General features: G+C 40.4%; 1 protein-coding gene across 1 annotated transcript in view; it reads left to right on the plus strand.

The window, feature by feature from the left end:
• The window catches only part of SAMD12 (sterile alpha motif domain containing 12), a 175,016-nt gene that overhangs the window by 7,486 nt on the left and 150,318 nt on the right, over positions 1 to 17,212 (plus strand). The window contains exon 2 of the mRNA XM_077188417.1: positions 10,815 to 10,990. Within this exon, the coding sequence (XP_077044532.1) occupies positions 10,815 to 10,990 (176 nt within the window). The remainder of the gene's footprint in view (positions 1 to 10,814; positions 10,991 to 17,212) is intronic.

A 17,212-nucleotide genomic window follows, 5' to 3' on the forward strand; every position in this document is an offset into this window, starting at 1 on the left:
GGTCAGGACAATCCAGAAACAGAGGAGATGGGGAATTAGGCACTGAGTTACAAAAATATTAACAAGCAGGATCATGATGCATAAGATATGTCACTTTCTTTTTCTTAGTTTATAAGAACTGATACTGCTCTGGAAGAGGAACTGTGTGCCATGTCTGGTCAATGGGATTTGGGGAAGGAGAGGCCTGGTATTAGGCTACAACTGTAGAAATGCCATCTGGAAAATACTGATTCTCCACAGCAGGTAGGGTTGGAAACACCTGTACTGACCTCTCTAAATGAGGTGAAATATGGTCTGAGAGAGACATTCAGGAAAACCTGAAGCAGATTAGTTCTGCAGATGTCAGCTTTAGTGGCTTCTGCCTTGAGTAGGTTTTATGTTCCCTTACCTTTGCAAAGGATTGTCCTTCTCTCTCCAGAAGTGTCCTGTTGCAAAAGGACTACAGAAAGAGTGAGGCAGTTGCTGTGAATAGCTGCATGTTCTGTGTGCAGCATAAGGTAAAGTCAGCATTAAAGAGCAGCTTCATTACCCGAAACAGTAAGAATTCAGCTTACTTTGTGCTCCTGGATGAAGCAAGGAGGTGTGCAGGGTCTGAACTTGGGCTGAAGTAAACCCTGCATTCAATTACAGGATCTAATATACTTGCAGGGAGTATGTCATTGACAGAAATAAGAGTGTGAGGAAGACAGTGTGGATTTTAGCTGGTCTTTGGTGCAGCCCTATCCTGTGCTAGCTCCTGTTCTTCAGCTGAACATTCAGGTTATTACTTCCCTCCATTCCTCCACTCATTTGCTCACCTCTGCCCTGTCTTTGTGGCTCTTTTTAACAAAAAAATTATTTTCTTCCCCCAGAGGGGATTTTGCTTGAGTTGATTTTTTTCTCTGCAAATAACCTAGTAAAAAGCAAGAAAGAGACTTTTAATAATGCTGTTTCATAAACATAAAGAAAGAGAATTGTAGTGTGCGTCAATAGAAGCTTTCTCTCAGATTGTCCTCTGCATGCTCTTGGCTGGCGGTTTGTTGCTACACAAATCATCTGGGGTACTAGAGTGAGTAGGATACAGTGGTATGAGCAAGCAGTAGGAGGTGAAGAATTTTACTGGGGGAAGGAAAGAAGGCATTTCCAGGCTCTTCAGTTAAGTGTACCAGGGAAGGGATATCCTTGAACAGTAATAAAGGAGGTAACTTTTAGGCAGTTGAGAGAAATCCAGGACTGAGAACAGAAGTCAACTGCCAGATTTCAAACTAGTTATGCTAGTGGGGATGAATAAAGATACTTTGCATTTTGTTGACTGTGCCTCATTCATGGGACAAGAAATAAAGCCCAGATCCACAGCTAAATGTGGCCATTTCTGTGCCACATGTTCAGCAGACACTGGCTTTCATGAGTAGGGCAAAGGCAGAGATCTGTGCTGCATGTGTGGGACAGTGCATCTCTGGTGACATAATAAGGACTTAACCTGTTTGTCTCTGAGCTGTTCTTTGTGTGCTGGATAGGCTTGTTAGCATTTAAAAACATTTTTTGATGTCATGTTGGCTGAGTACAGAATTGAACAGTAGTATTGTTAGGACTTGAGAAGAGGCAGTCTCAGAAATGTAGCTTGTAGTGAAGTGTGACTATCCCAGCTTCCTAATCAGTGACTACAAGACAAGTTTATTCCAAGATCAGTGGAACTAATGCAGACTCATTGCATACCCAGGTGTGTTATTACTCTTTTTTATCTCTCCATTTTCTCTGCAAAATCCTTAGGGCAACAGTGGTACCTGGTTTGGAGTTTGCCTAAGTTGGTTGCTGACTGACAGTTGTAATATATGATGAATTCTTTTCTTTGTGAGAGAAAATTATTCAAGGTCTCTGCTTCTCTATCTACCAATAGATTTTCTTTGTTTTTCATTCATACAATCCTTATCTGTTATAGCACCCTCTTTTATGCAATTTTGTGCAACTCACAATCTTGAAATCCAGACTTCCTTACTATTAAAGAGAATCTACAAATGACCAATATTTTAATCCCTTGCTTAAATGGTTTTCTCGTGTGCAGGTGAAACATATTACTTACTGACCTTTACTACATTGTTCACTAAGATCCATTTTGCTCCAAGTTAATTGCATAGTTCTTAGTCCCCTTATGTGTCAGTATTCTCCTGTTCATCTATACCTGTACAGGATTTGTGGTAACCTGGCCTTATTTATTCACTAGATAGGTTCATTTTTCAATGAGTCTCTGTTGCTAGCGTGAATTCAAGAGCTGCTTGTACCAAGTGTACTTTTATTAAAATGAGAAAATGCTTCAGAAATAATATTGCTCTCCAGTCACTGTGTCAGCTTTTTATAATGAAATCTTGTTGCTGTTATAAAGGCTGAACTTGCATTACTGAGACACCAAGGTCTGTCTAGCATAGCGATGACATGCAGTCTGCCTCCTGAAGAGCAGGTGTAAAAGAAACTGTTTACAGCATTTGCTAAAGTCTGTAAGATAAGAGATGGTAAGTGGATATTACCATACATAAAATAAATAGTTTCCAGTAGGAAAACTGTAAAAAAAGGAATAAGGAAGTTTTTTAGCTGAAGAAACTTAATTACATACCTATCCTGGTTGGGTGAGGGTCTCAGAAGGCAAACTCAACCCATAGAAGAAGAGAATTTCTTATTCTGGGCTTAGTGTTTCGGTTTTGTAAAGAACTAAGGGGTCTCTTCTCTCTACACTCGAGATTTTTTTTGGCCTTCAATCGAATTATGAGTTTAGTTTGATTCTAGATATGAAAGTGCTGAGTTACTCATTTGGATTTCTTGATATATTTCTATCATTGTACAATACTTTATACCATCTTACAGCTTGTTAGAGATATATATGTGTAGTAGCTTGTCTCTGAAAACATACTTTTTCTGTGTTCTTCCTTGGCTTTAGTTTTGTGTATTTTTTAATTGTTTCTGGAGAGAGCAAGTGGCTTAGAGCAGTAATTGGCTCGATACCATGGGATGACTACCCCATTGTTCAGCTAGAGATGTTCAGGGATAGTTGGCTCAGGAATGCCATTACCTTAAGTTTTCTTGCTAATAATAATTCCAAAGAGGTAAAAAGGCAAAAGCCTGACAAGTCACAGTTAAAAATCTAAATGGATGCTTTTCCTCTGAACACTTTATCCACTTCTGCCTCTCTCCACTTTTTATACCTGTGTCCCCTTTGCTCTGCCCTTCCTGCCCTCTTGATCTGGCTCAATGTCCACTCCTTGCTGCTGGGCTGTCACACATCCTGCCCAGCTGTTGGGCACGTCCCACTGCTTTAACAAAGACTTGGTTGTGAAATTCATATCTTGTAAGAAGCTGGGTTTTTGTTTACTTGATTAATGATTAGTAGTCATTATAACAAGAGGCTAGAAAGACAAGCAGCTCCCTGGAGAGATCTGCAGGTACAGGTGTGTGTCTGTCTGCCAAGCCTTGCTGCCTGTGTCTGTCTGAGCTTTGTGTGCAGAGCTCCAGGTACAGCTCATCAGCAGCAGCAGTTCACAGTGCACTCCCCAGATCAATACTGGCCTCCCTTTTGGCACAGCCTGTTTGGAATTGCTTGATGCTGCTTTTTGATGCTGACCAGCAGAAGCAGATAGCTAGACCCTAATATTACTTCAGTTAAGTACTTTGGGATTTCAGCCTTACAGGAGGTTTGTGATAAATTCATGTGACCTGTACTGAAGTAGAAAAGGTCCTGACTGATTTGCTGGGCTTCTTTGCTCTGTGTGAGTGCTGCTGATTTGGTGGCCATTAGACAGACAGGTTTGAAGAACAGAGTGGGCTAAATCTTGAATTTACTTGCTCAGCAGGTTGCCAGCAGTATTTACTAGGTTGCAACATAAGCAGCAGATTGTATTTATGTGAAACTTTGCATTTTCAGCTGGTTCCAAGTGATGTGTTGGGGGAACTGTGCAAATTTACATTAGGTGAAGAGAGGACTATATGGAGAAGTACTTCTGGTAGGCAAAAGCCAGACAGTTTCTTAAAACTAGAAGCTGATTGATGAGGCAGATGAACCATCCATAGGAGTTACAGAAACTCATTACTATGGAAAAAATTTCTGCCAGACAAAGTAGTCAAAATAGTCCTAAATTTTATAGTACAAATTAAAGCCATCTTTATTTGCTGTTTTTAATCTTGTTTTTTACTATTGTAGAAGTAGTAGTAACTGCTCAGGTCAGATATTTTGAAAATAATTCCATGTTTGCTAGGGATATGCAGAGCTGCTAATGAAGTATAAGCTTCTTGAAATTCAAGAAGGGCTTTGCAGTGCAGATCCATCTTGCTCATTTGGTAAGTGTGAGGAGGCATCACAATCTGAGCAAGACTTCAGTGTTTTCAGTGTGAATATCTCCTCTCTGATCAACCCAGATAAAGCAGGTTGTGAGTAAAGGCAAGCAAAAAGCCTCAGGGATTCTGTCTGACTGCTCTGGATTGAAAAGCCTCTGGAAGTGTATAGAACTCTCATTGAAAATGCTGACTGCAAAATTTGATGTGATTGGAGGTTTGATTTACTTTTGACAAAGAAATGGGCAGTGATGGAAGGAACAAGTCCAGTGAGAGCTGCTGTCCAAAGGTGTTTTTCCCTAGAAATACTCGATAAATCTTTGTGACTACTGAAATGACTGAAAAGATATTTGGACCCTTTCTGTAAGGTCCCTGCTATGTCCAACTCGAGTTTGTTAATGTTCAAGCTGTGGAATGGATGAACTTTTGTCTGTCCTTTTCAACAATGTGGCATTTTATGGTGGGAGTAGTAGGTGGATTGTATGGACTTACCTCTTAGCATTGTGCAGCTAGTCCGTGGAATGAATACATAAAATGGAGCTTGCAAGGTTGCCAGTATTTGACACATGAAAGTTTTGTAAGGATTGTTAGAGCTTGGGTGGGTATCTCCTGTGCCTGCTTTTTGTCTCTGAATAGCAAAAGCTAGCATATGACTATGATGCACACAGAACAGGGCACATGAGTAAGAAGATGCTATTTTTACTCGATCACTTTTTAGAATAGAACAATTGTTATTGCATGTAACTCAAGTACTTGCCAAATATGCTTTAATGTAGCCTTAATTGATCTGCTTAAAGTTTTAAGCAGCCAGCAGTATTCCCACTGAAACACATAGTTATGAAAGGTTTGACACAGTAGGCAGTGAGTGCACAGAGGTAGTGATTGATCATAGATTTATCTGCTAAGCCTTGAGCCTACAGATGGAGAGACAAAGACTTTCCATCTGCCCATGCAAAACTTTGGATATATCAAGGCTGTGTTCTGAAGAGTGCCTTCAGGCTTTTTTCCAGACAGGATTCACAGAGTACCCTCTAGGAAAAGACAAGGCTTGCCCCAGATGCCAGTAACTTGCGATGGCTCTTGGTGACTTCTGTGTACCATCAAGCATGCTCAGCCAAGCTGTCTCTTGGCTGCTTGCCATCTGGGAGGCAGGCAGGCATGGGAGGAAGGTAGCTGGGGGGGCAGAGCATTCTTACTGCCCTGTGAGCTCTTTCTTGAAACTGCGTGTGCACCCTGGAGAGATCTGTGTGGGCATGGAACTGGCTCACATGTATGGGCCAGCTTCTGCAGGGCAACAAATTATCTTGCTCTGTATACATGGAAAAGACTTGAGTTTGTCTTCCACCATATATAAAAAGTACTTAGTGTATTGCATCCTAGATTTTTAGGACAGATGTAGGGTAATTTTTCCATTTTAGATGCTCTGCTAACTCTTTTTCTCACAGAGCTTTTCACTCTCATAACTTGGAAGATCTCAGCAGTCTTTTTAGATGCTGAAAAAGTGGATATTAGATTCAGCTTTACCATTCAGTTAGGAGTACAAGAGCACTTAAGTACCTTTGTTTTAAATAATAGTTTGTTTCATAAATGTAATCTTTGGATCTATGTTATTGTGTCTGCCAGCACCATTCATTATGTGCTTGTTGCTGTGCAGTCAGAGCTCTACAGAACATCCACCCTCCTTCCTCAAAAGGAAACAAGTTCCCACCACAGAAAGCTTTCAATACAAGTTGAACAACAATTGTTGGGGGATCTTGAAGAGAGAATAATCAGCTGAGGTGGGGTTTTTAGCAGGGAAAGGAGAATATAAGTGATCTGAATCTGGATAAAGGGTTGTATTACTGAGATATAGATGATATATGAATATTGAGATTGTATGGAAGAATATTGGAAGAAGTTCTGTTTCAAAATCTAATGATACTGCTGATAGTGGTATTAGGCTGATACTGTGAGCTGATTTAGAGGGTGTTTGTTGTCTTGATGTACTGTTAAAATTTGGGACTGATCAGGTGGATGCAGTTTGGTGGAATGAAGAGGTGCTGAGGCAGCAGGGATATTGTCAAAGGAGCAGTGTGGGAGAATGGTCTGAAAGCAGAGGGCAGGATGAGCTAGTGTTAGCCAGTACCAGAGTAAAGAGGAGTAATGGTCTGAACAATATTTTAGCCAGAAACTACTTTGTCTGGAGAAAGATTTTTTTCCAGATGAATGCCATTAAGTCCTAAAAGAAATTTAAGATGTGTCAGCTAAGAGTCAGAGTGCATGGGCTGTGGTGAAGTTAGTGATTTGTGATTATTTTCTAAGAGCTGTTTTGACTCAGCTCTATGGGGTGTTAACTCTGGGTGCTGTCAGCCCACCAAGCCCCATTAGGTTTGATAGTTGGTCCTGGGTTTTGAGCTGACCTTATCTAGCTAAAATTATATAAGATGTAGATTTAAGAAGAGAATAAATTATTGACCAAACATTGACCTCTTTCGCTGCCTTTAACAAATCCTGAAAGGGAACCATTTTGGTTTGTATTGACATTTAAAAGGAGGCAAGAACTCCACCTGTCTGCCACAAAGATGGATCTATGTACTCTGTGTGGTAACAGGAAATAACAGACCCACACAAGGAAATATTCCTTGCTCCTATTCTCTGTGTAGCTGAGGGTTGGAGGTAGCACTAGAAGAAAATAATAGAGCTGGCTACCTAAAGATGTATTGTGACAAAGAAAGAAAAACTTGGCCAAGTGACTGAGATACTTATTCTTCTTAGGAGATAAATACCCCTAGAAAAAAGTTCTCTTTTCCCCACTTCCCTCCCCCACCCTTCAATATTAGCAACTCTGGAAAAGTCCCCTAGGACAGCCTGTGTTTCTTTTAACCACTCACCTGTTTTCAATTAAAAGGCAGTGGGCATCTCTGTAATTGCCAGCAGCCTCTTCCATTTTTTCTCTTTTGTATGCTGAAGGAGCCCAGTAAAAGGCATTGCTGAAAAAGCACTAGCATTCATTACTGTTGAATGCATGATGGGCTAAGAGTCAAGCAGCATCTTGCCAAGTGACTTATTTCATTTTCAAGCCATCCAGGTGCTTATAGATTTATAAAACCATTGAAGTTGGAAAAGAGCTTTAAAATCAAGTCCTGCCCTTAACCCAGTGCTGACAAGTCCACCACTAAACCATGTCCTCAAGTGCCATGTCTAAATGTTTTTTAAAATACTTTCAAGGATGTTGACTGCCCCACTTCCTTGGGCAGCCTGTTCCAATGCCTGACAACCATTTCTTCCATGAAGAAATTTTTCCTAATACCCAATCTAAACTTCCCCTAGCCCAACTTGAGGACTTTTCCTCTGATCCTGTCACTGTTACCTGGGGGAAGAGACCAACCTCCACCTGGCTGCAGCCTCCTTTCAGGGAGCTGGAGAGAGTGACAAGGTCTCCCCTGAGCCTCCTTTTCTCCAGGCCAAACACCCCCAGCTCCCTCAGCTGCTCCTCCTCACACTTGTGCTCCAGACCCTTCCCCAGCTCTGTTGCCCTTCTCTGGACACACTCCAACACCTCAATGTCCTCCTTGTACTGGGGGCCCAGAACTGGACACAGCTCTCAAGGTGTGGCCTCACCAGTGCTGAGTACAGGGGGACAATCCCTGCCCTGGCCACACTGTTTCTGATTCAGGCCAGGATGCCATTGGCCATCTTGGCCACCTGGGCCCACACTGGCTCATGTTCAGTCACTGCTGACCAGCACCCCCAGGTCTTTCCCCAAGGGCAGCTTTCCAGCCACTGTTCCCAGCCTGCAGGGCTGCATGGGGTTGCTGTGACCCAAGTGCAGGACCCACACTTGGCCTTGTTGAACCTCACACCACTGGCCTTGGACCGCTAATCCAGCCTATCCAGATCCCTCTGCAGAGCCCTCCTACCCTCCAGCAGTGTGATCAGCACTCCCAACCAACTTGGTGTCATCTGCAAACTTTCTGAGGGTACCATTGATCCCCTCATCCAGACTGGTGATAGATATTAAATAGACCTGGCTGTGGGGAACACCACTTGGAAAAGTCCCCGAGGACAGCCTGTGTTTCTTTTAACCACTCACCTGTTTTCAATTAAAAGGCAGTGGGCATCTCTGTAACTGCTAGCAGCCTCTTCCATTTTTTCTCTTTTGTATGCTGAAGGAGCCCAGTAAAAGGCATTGCTGAAAAAGCACTAGCTTGATATAACTGGAGTTATATAACTGACCAGTCACCAGCTTGATATAACTCCATTCACTACCACTCTCTGGGCCTGGCCGCTCAGCCAGGTTTTTGCCCAGTGAACAGTACCCCAATCCAAGCCATGAAAAGCCATTTCTCCAAGAGAAGGCTGTGGGAGACAGTATCAAAGTCGAGTTAGACAATGTCCACAGCCTTTCCCTCATCCACCAAGTGTGTCATGTGGCTGTACATAGGAGGAGGTGAGGTTAGTCATCATGCTGCCATGTTATCAAAACCTGTATCATTTGCTGCCTCTAATGCATGGTGAATTAGTGCCATAACCCAGAAGGGTCTCCTTGTTGATGCCATGCAACCCTTCTCCCTAATCTCTATTGTTTGGGAGCACTTGGAAGGGAGGAGTTGCAATTCACAGGAGACTTGCTGCTGGCATTGTTCTTCCAGACAGTTTTAAGTTCTACTGCGCTCCTAATTTCTTTTTGGTGAGCACTGGAACTGGGCTGACAGCCAAAAACTGCCTGCTTCTGAATGTTGCTGTAGTGTGTTAGGGTTTCAAAGGTGTCTCTAGGAGTCTTCCTATTCAGCTAGGGAAGATCCTGGCAGTTGGAGGATTTTTATGGATTGCATCTGATACCAAATGTGTTTTTACTGCTGGTCAGCCCTTGCTGGAGCAGGGTGTGCTAGGAGGGGAGTACTTTTACAGGTCAGTTATGATACATTTACATTTTTTGTACAGGGGGAATTAATTAGGTTACTAACAGAACAGTTTTTATTCTCAGTGTGCTGTGAAAATAGTCTTGGTGGATCACATCTATCTTTCTGTGGTCTGGAGGACAGGCAGAGTTGTTAGTAGTTGTTTCCTTTGGGTAGGTTAATATGATCTAGAGGAGCTAGATAATAGTAGGTGGCTATAATCTAGGAGAGAGAGAATTTTTTTGGTGTTTTGAGGCACACTGATGTAAATGTAAACCACAGAATCAAATTTCTTTTTAAGTTCCCACAGGAGGTGTTCTTGTCCTTGGCTTGCAGATGTAGGTATTGTAGTAGTTGCAGAGATCACTTATCTTTTAGAAATATTTGGATGTTTTTAAAGATCTCAAGGCAAAATGGTCAACATTTTGGCCTCTGCTTTAATTCTGTACCAAGGAATTCTTGTAATTTAGACTCAAAGTTTTCAATTAAGACTCTAGGATTTAAGCTGAAGAGATTTTCAAAAGGTGCTGAAGTTAAATAACCCTTTGCTTTCACAGGCAGCTTGAGCCAGTTTCCTGTGAGAGGCCTTCAAGGGCTGATCTGTAGCTGGTAGAAACTGGCAGTTCTTCCCCAGCTCCCCATCCTTTGCTTCTAAGTCAAGCAAGAGTAAAAGGGCAGCTTTTGTTTTGGCTGTACATTGTAGTTTAGGTTTCTATTCAAATCTGTCAAACATTGCACCACAGTATCTGAGCAAAGTTCTTTGTACACAGGGGAAGTTGGGACTATTAATTACAAGTAGTGCTAAAAGTAGCCCAGTTGTGCAGGAACATAAATGCAAAAGTCAGTCACATAAAGGGGAAGTTATCTCAGTATCCACACATTTTTAAAATCACTACTATATGTGTGAGTGCTGAAACTGTGAAAATTTGGGCAGAAAGCAAGCTACTGCCATAGTTCTAAAAGGCCATTTCTGTTGTATGGTTTGCATTTGTTTTATTTTTTTCCTCTGGATGCTTTCCTTATTCTGCTGTCATTAGTCCCTACCTCATTATATACTCCTAGGGAGTACATCTCTCTTGCTTGTTAGGATGGTGTAGGTGGTAACTTGCAGTGGTACAAAGGACTGAAGGAGAAATAATCAGCTGGATAAGTCATTACTCTGTGCAGAGACTGACTTGCTGATTTTTTTTGTGCATGGCTTACTTATCCCACATTCTTCAAGACCTAGAATGTTGTAGGAATTGAAAATGTAATAGAAAACCTTCAACTTGTTTGCCTAGAACAGAAAAAAATGTATGGTTGGATGATGAACATTTAATAAAAGCTCTAAGTTGAGGGTCTTGGAAGCTCCAGTGAATTCAGCAGAGCACCGTTCTGCATGGTAGCCTGCACTAAATAAATTTATACAGTGCTGCATTCCTCTCTTTCTCAAATATCTCACCTTGAATCCACATCAAAGTACAGATGGTTCATTTGCTGTGGTCTGACACAGCTCTGGTTACTGCATGGCACTTCTCAGTAGTTCGTGCTAAATGTTTGAACCGTTGGGTTCGTCTTTCCTGAAGCAATGTTTCCTAAAGCAACGTTTCTCATATTTTTTCCCAGCTCTAAAGCAATGTTTCTCCTATTTTTTCCCAGCTATCCATTGCAATCTGAATCCAAATGGTATTGATCACCCTGTCCCCACAGAAGGCATTAACCTGCAGCTTGAAGGCGAAGGAGTTGATTCGCTGGCGGTTAAGAGCACCGGTACTCCCAAAGGGCCCGAGTCAAAAGACACACCCAAGAGACAAGTGGAGCCAGAAATATCTAAGGTAGGTAGAATTGCCTTCTTATTTATTTTGGTGAGTCTTTAAGAATCCAGGCTTCTTGAAGTCCTGGCGTCTGCTTAAAAAGCATTTATCATCCTGTTAAAGACATATAAAGGTGTAAAAATAGCAGTCAGTCTGAGGAAGTGGGTGTTACAGAAGCAAGGTACTGCTGTGGAGTTGTAGCATACACACACCTTGGATATTCCACTATTCTGTTTTTCTCTAAATGAAGATAATTAAAGTAATGGGATCTCTCTTTTTCAGACACTGTGGAGACTTTTTCCAAATGACTTGGATAACAAGCAGAATGGGCACAGAAATGTTTTTCTTGAGGTTATTTTTTTGTTTTTTTGTTTGCATTTATTTTTTCTTGAGTCAGGTAAAGGAGGAGAAAAGTTCTATGGATATACGAATATGTGGATTTTTATATGGGTGACTGATTTTAATAATCTGTTAACTCATTTTAGGTAAAATACCAGGCCAGTTCTTCCATGTCTGATATGACAGTGAGCAAACGTAGTTTAGAGATGAGTTCCTGAAAACAAACGTGTCTGTTCTTACTCATGAGCTTCTACTTCTTGTATGAGTGCAGCAGACATGACTACCAAGTGCAAGTGAATGTGTGTACTCAAGATACTTTGGTATAGGACAGTAATTTGTCATATTAGATACATTTTTAACTGGAATCACAGAATATTCTGAGTTGGAAAGGATCCCAGAAGGATCATCAAATCCAGCTCCTAAGTGGATGGCCCGTACAGGGATTGAACCCACAAGCTTGGCATTACTGGCACTAGGCTCTAACCAAGGAAGCTGGTCTCAGGGTCAAAAGACAGATAAGAGAATGTTATAAAATAATTGGGAAGCATTCTTTAAAAGCCTTATCAGTATTTTTGATTCTTAAAGGCCTAAAACCAGGAGTTTGGGGGTAATTTCTGCAGAGTGGAAAATTGAGTCTTTATTGAATCTGACACTTTGAGAGTTATTAGAGCAAATAAAATGAGTGTCTTTTTTTCTAACAGGTTCAAAAAGGCAATAGAAATTATTTCAATGACTGAACAAATAGGAGTATTTCCTACTGCCAACAGTACAATAAACTTAAAAAAGAATACACATATGATTGTGATGTATGTCACTTTTGGAATAAAATAGTATTAAATGTTTTGAGCTGTTTCCTTGACAATTAAGGTTTGGTATGAATTCTCCATTCTATTTTTTATCTAAAATATCTAGTTTAAAGTTATTACAATTTAACTCATTTCATTCTGACTTAATGCATCAAACTAGATCCTTCATTACAGGCTGGCAGCAATTAAAAAACCTCTGCTACCTGCAATCTGTTTGGTGGCCATTTATCAACCACCTTGCTGATTTGTCATGAACCCTTGGAGAACAAATTTGTGGTTACTGATTTGAAATACCCATTTGGTAACAAGACCACCAGATTTTGGATGGGTTTTGAGCCAAAGCTCAGCAAATAAGGCATTTGCCCAGCTGTTCACAAAGGCAAGCTAACCCTGCTCATGTTTCAACATCAGCAGATGAAAATCTGCCCTGTATTGAAGGCTGAGGAGGTGTGGTAAACTTGGAAACCATACAAGCTTGGGAGTGAAGAAACTAAATGGTGCAGTAGGGCTCCCAACTGAGAATGGGCTTGTGTGTAGCTGACATAGAATACAGTCATATCAAAGTTGTCTTTGCTTGCAAAAAACTTATCCTAATGAAAAATCAGAGTGAAATACATCAGTGACTTAATGTAAGCAAGCCTGCTGTCACTGTCTGAGCTGTGATTGTTGGACTGATGAATATAAAACAGGCTGTCCTTGCTGGAGATGGCTGGGGAAGAGGGGAAGTGTGGTGCTCTCAAAGTACTGAAATCCAGTATTTGTTTTCCACATATGATTGCAGTAGTTTTATTTAGAAAACTGGGCATGATTCAGATTTAAAAACAAACAAACAAACTGATTTTTTGCTTAATGGAATAAGCTTAACATAGTAGCATCAAGCAAATGGATTGGACTATTTTTCTAAATCTATTGCTGCCTTGTTAGTAACTTTGTCTTTTATGTGTGTATTAATTTAGTGATGTTTTTCATCTGGATTCATGTTATAGCTTGAGGTGACCTGTCTTTTCTGGCTTGCTCTGCCTTAAATTTAAATATTGGTTTGCTCCTCTAAAATGTGAGTATGGAGTTGACTTCAGCTTGTGTAGCTGTAAGAGTTGAATTAAGCTGCCATTAGGAAACTTCATCCATGCAATCATATAGGTACAGTGGAAAGAGGAGCAGGAATTCAGGAAAGTTTTGTAAATACAACATTGTGAACACAGCCATTTGTTTTATATTTCCATTGCACAGTTGTTTTTAAAAGGATTTCTTTGCAGTCCTGTATATTCAAATAATATTAACACACACCTCATATTCACAGTAGTGAGACCTGTGTTGCACAAAGCAGTGCAATGTATTGAATATAATTTAAGATGCCTCCTAGGCTCTTGTTCCTGCTTTCAGCTTTCTAATTTGTCATCAAGATCACTTCCAGCACTTTAAACATCTGGTTTTGCTGTCCAAAGAAACAAACAAAATCTCCTTTCTAATGAAGTGTGTCCTTTCTTTTCTGTCCTCAGCTATGGAATTAAAGAACAGTAGTAACTCGTGGCTTACAGACAGATTTAAAGTTCCTTTTTATGCAGCTACTGTAATGTAAATATGGGAGTACAAGTGTTTGTTTCTATATTTGGGATGCACACAACAGAAAGCATAGCTCCAGTGAAGGATCACTCATTTATAAGTTCCTGATGAATATGGAATTTAGTATTTATAGGCTGACTGAGGTAAAATTATAATGGAAAATGGAACAATGATCTTAGTCTCCCTCAGCTGGTTCCCTAAGGAACCACCTTGTTACAAATATGAGCAAGTCCAAAACTAGCAAGATTATTCATAGCTAAACTAATGCCTATAATCTAGTCAGACTCTGATAATCTTCAGGATAGAATACAAATTAAGGAACAGATATTAACTGTAAAAATGCTTCATTTTTTATTTATATATATCAATAGACATATTTTCTTGGTCAGTAACTGATTTTTCAGCATTCCTGGTATATAAAAACAATTCAGGCAGTTGAGTGGTCACTTTCACAGAGCAGTAAAAGCCACTGGAGAAAGCAAGGATGGTTTTTAATATGCATTTAAAAATATAAATTATTTCTTTACCACCTATGTTTAAGCACTGTTATGTGTGTTTTCTGGAATTCTTACCTTATTCATTGAAATGTTACTTCTGGCTCTTATGTCTCATCTGTTTGGTTTTAATTCCATAGTCACAGAGTAGAGTTCTGTTAAAAACAAGCTAATAAAGGTTTTGCTATACTTTTGGAATCCCGTACTTCTCTGAGTATAGGCAGCTTTTTTAAGGAGATTCAGAAAATGATCTCTTAAAGCAGTATTGACTTTTATCAAGTCCTCCCCCATGATGCACTCACAAAGCCTTGTTGATGGTGGGTGTGAGACCCAAATCTGGGCTGTTGCTCATTAGGAGGTTATTTATTCAGGGAGTTTTCTTTCCTGAGTAAGGTGTGCATACCTGGTGACACATTTTGTCTCATTATGTAGTAGCAGCAATTGCAAATAATAAAGGCTTTTTAATGGCAACTACTGCTGTTAGGCTTTTTATGTTGTGTTAGCAATTGCAGTTTTTTTTTTTAATTTGACTCGAGAGAAATTAACAGTCCTTTAAAATGGTCACGAAAACTATGAAAAGAAACTGGTAAAAGAAGTGAGAAGCTTTTATCTTGTCTTCTGTTGATAAGTGCTATATAGACATCAGTAGACTATGTTTTGTTGCAGTGTAGCTCATTAGTTCTTTTGGTTGCTTTTGCTTTCTAAAAAAACCCCCTTTTTAAAAAATTATATAGAACAACACTGAAGGGCTGACTGAACTCAGTACCAAGAGGATAAGAATTCATCTCAGCTTACTGGGCTCAGTTCAGGACTGACTGGGGTAGAAACAGCTCCTCTGGCTTCCCTGGCAGGGATATGCTCTGTTCAGCAAGTGGGAGGGGTGGAGGGTGTCAAGTGTGTGGTGAAAAGTTGAAGCACAGAAGAGTAAGGATTTTAAGTAATAAAGGTGTTACAGAATTCCTAGAAATATTAAAATTTTGTCAGTTATTTAAATAAAAAAAAGTCTTGGTACTGTTCTCTAAAAAGAGACTAGGAAAAGTAATTTTCCAGAAGAATTCTCCAGTTTTTAAATCCGTGGCTTCTGCTTCACAGTGTTTATCCCTTTTGGTCAAGCTTATCACATGGGTTGGATGAGAAAGAGCATGTTAGGCCAGTCTGGGTGAGGCTCTAAGCAATCTGATCCTGTGCCAGGGGGCTGGAACTAGTTGATCATTATGGTCCCTTCCAACCCAAACCATTCTATGTCCCCTCCCCACACTTTTTTTTTTAACCTTTATTTGCAGTTGAGAAACACCAATGCCCACTGAACTGGGGCAATGAGGTTTTACCATTTTGAGTTGTCTTCCTATTATCTTCCCCTTTGAAGAAGATAATAGGAAGTCTCTTGTGAGACTTCTGGTGGCCACAGGATATGGGAAAAAGAACCAGATTAGACTGATTGAAGCAACATTTTTCTGTTGAAGTGAAGGTTCAGCAAAACCCCAGCTGGGCTGTTCAGTTCATCCAGATTTTACTTTAAAATTGTATGTCAGGGTGTTTGAATTACAGATCTCTGTGTGTTTCTGAGTAAGGTACTGACCCTGGATGGGGAAATGCTACTTTACTGATAGATAGTTTGCTTTTCTTAGCTTACTTTTGTGGAGAAGCAGTTAATAGATTTCCACTGTCCACATCAGACCACCACAATGAAAGTCAGTTTTTTCCCTCTCCCACTCTGACTGTGATAGTGACAAAACACCACTTACTGCATTGGGTCTTCTTTATGACTAACAAAAATGGGCACAGAATCTCAGTGTAGAATATATCTGAAGTGAGTTTAAAAACATTTGGTAAATGTTACTATCACATAGCTGAAATAATTACACTTCAGGATAATGTGCCTTTCTAGTGTCTCATTCTGTGATTATTAGTAGTACACAATAATTACTGTGCCTGCTTCTATCTTAATATTCAATGCACTTTTCATGTGTTGCATTATTATAAGTATGCATGTAAATTGGGGGCTGAAATGTTTGATGTGTATGCATCCCTTCCTCTCTCAGCCTGTCATTCACAATTGTGACCTCTGGCTGATGCCTGAAGTTTCAGAACCATGCAGTGAGCAAACCTCTTATCCTGAGCTGTGAAACAGCAGTGCTGGGTGACTTTGTGCATTTCAAGCCACTGAGAGTGATATTTTGTTTATCATTCTGGGATTTCACTGGAGAGAATGAAGTGCTGAGGTAACCCTACCTGTACTGCAAAATACAGCTGCTTAGTTCAGAATTCACACTCTCACAACCAAGAAAAACAAGAAACATCTCTCTCTGTTGGGGTCCTCTAAGCCAGCTTACCACAGGAGGACAAATGTCTGATTCAAAATCCCAGTACATTCTTGTTGTAGCATGATTTTTGCCATTGCTGTATCATCCATTCTTGCTATAAATAGTTTAATTTGAAGACCCACATTTTTACAGCAAGGTTTCTCCATTCAGCATAAAAGATCTGGTTTCTCCTGTTCATTCTGTTCACAATGATTGCATGCCTGGGGATTCTGAAAAATGTCATCTCCTCTGCTGACAGCATCCATTTGGAAGTTGGAGATCTTGACAAGTTAGTGGGTTGTGCTCTGTCCAGGACAGTGAGGGAAGGGCAGGTGGAGAGGACCATTTGTGTCCTTCTCCTTTGCCCCTCATCTCAAAGTGGGACTATTTTCCTATTGGTTTTCTCCCCACAGGAAATCAAAATAATAAACTCAGACTAATTCTTAGCTCTTTTAGGTGATATAAGAACAGGTGAAGTTTATTCACAAAGACACTGTTGATTGACCTTCTGAACAAAAGGCCTTTATGAAATTCACCTGTACAAGCACACTCCCTTTATCACTTCAGTCCATCAGGCTATACTAGGAAGAAGAATTTGTTAGGATTTTACAGCTGGATTTTTTAACAGCTGGACTGCTACTTTCAGAAACAAATCAAGGATGAAAACATTTTGGGCAGTTGCATGCACACAGGTGCTTGCACGTGGAGGACATCAAGGTGTTGGCCCCTGGGGAGCGC

The sequence above is a fragment of the Agelaius phoeniceus genome, chromosome 1 (genome assembly GCF_051311805.1).
Source record: "Agelaius phoeniceus isolate bAgePho1 chromosome 1, bAgePho1.hap1, whole genome shotgun sequence".
In the NCBI taxonomy this organism is placed as follows: domain Eukaryota; kingdom Metazoa; phylum Chordata; class Aves; order Passeriformes; family Icteridae; genus Agelaius; species Agelaius phoeniceus.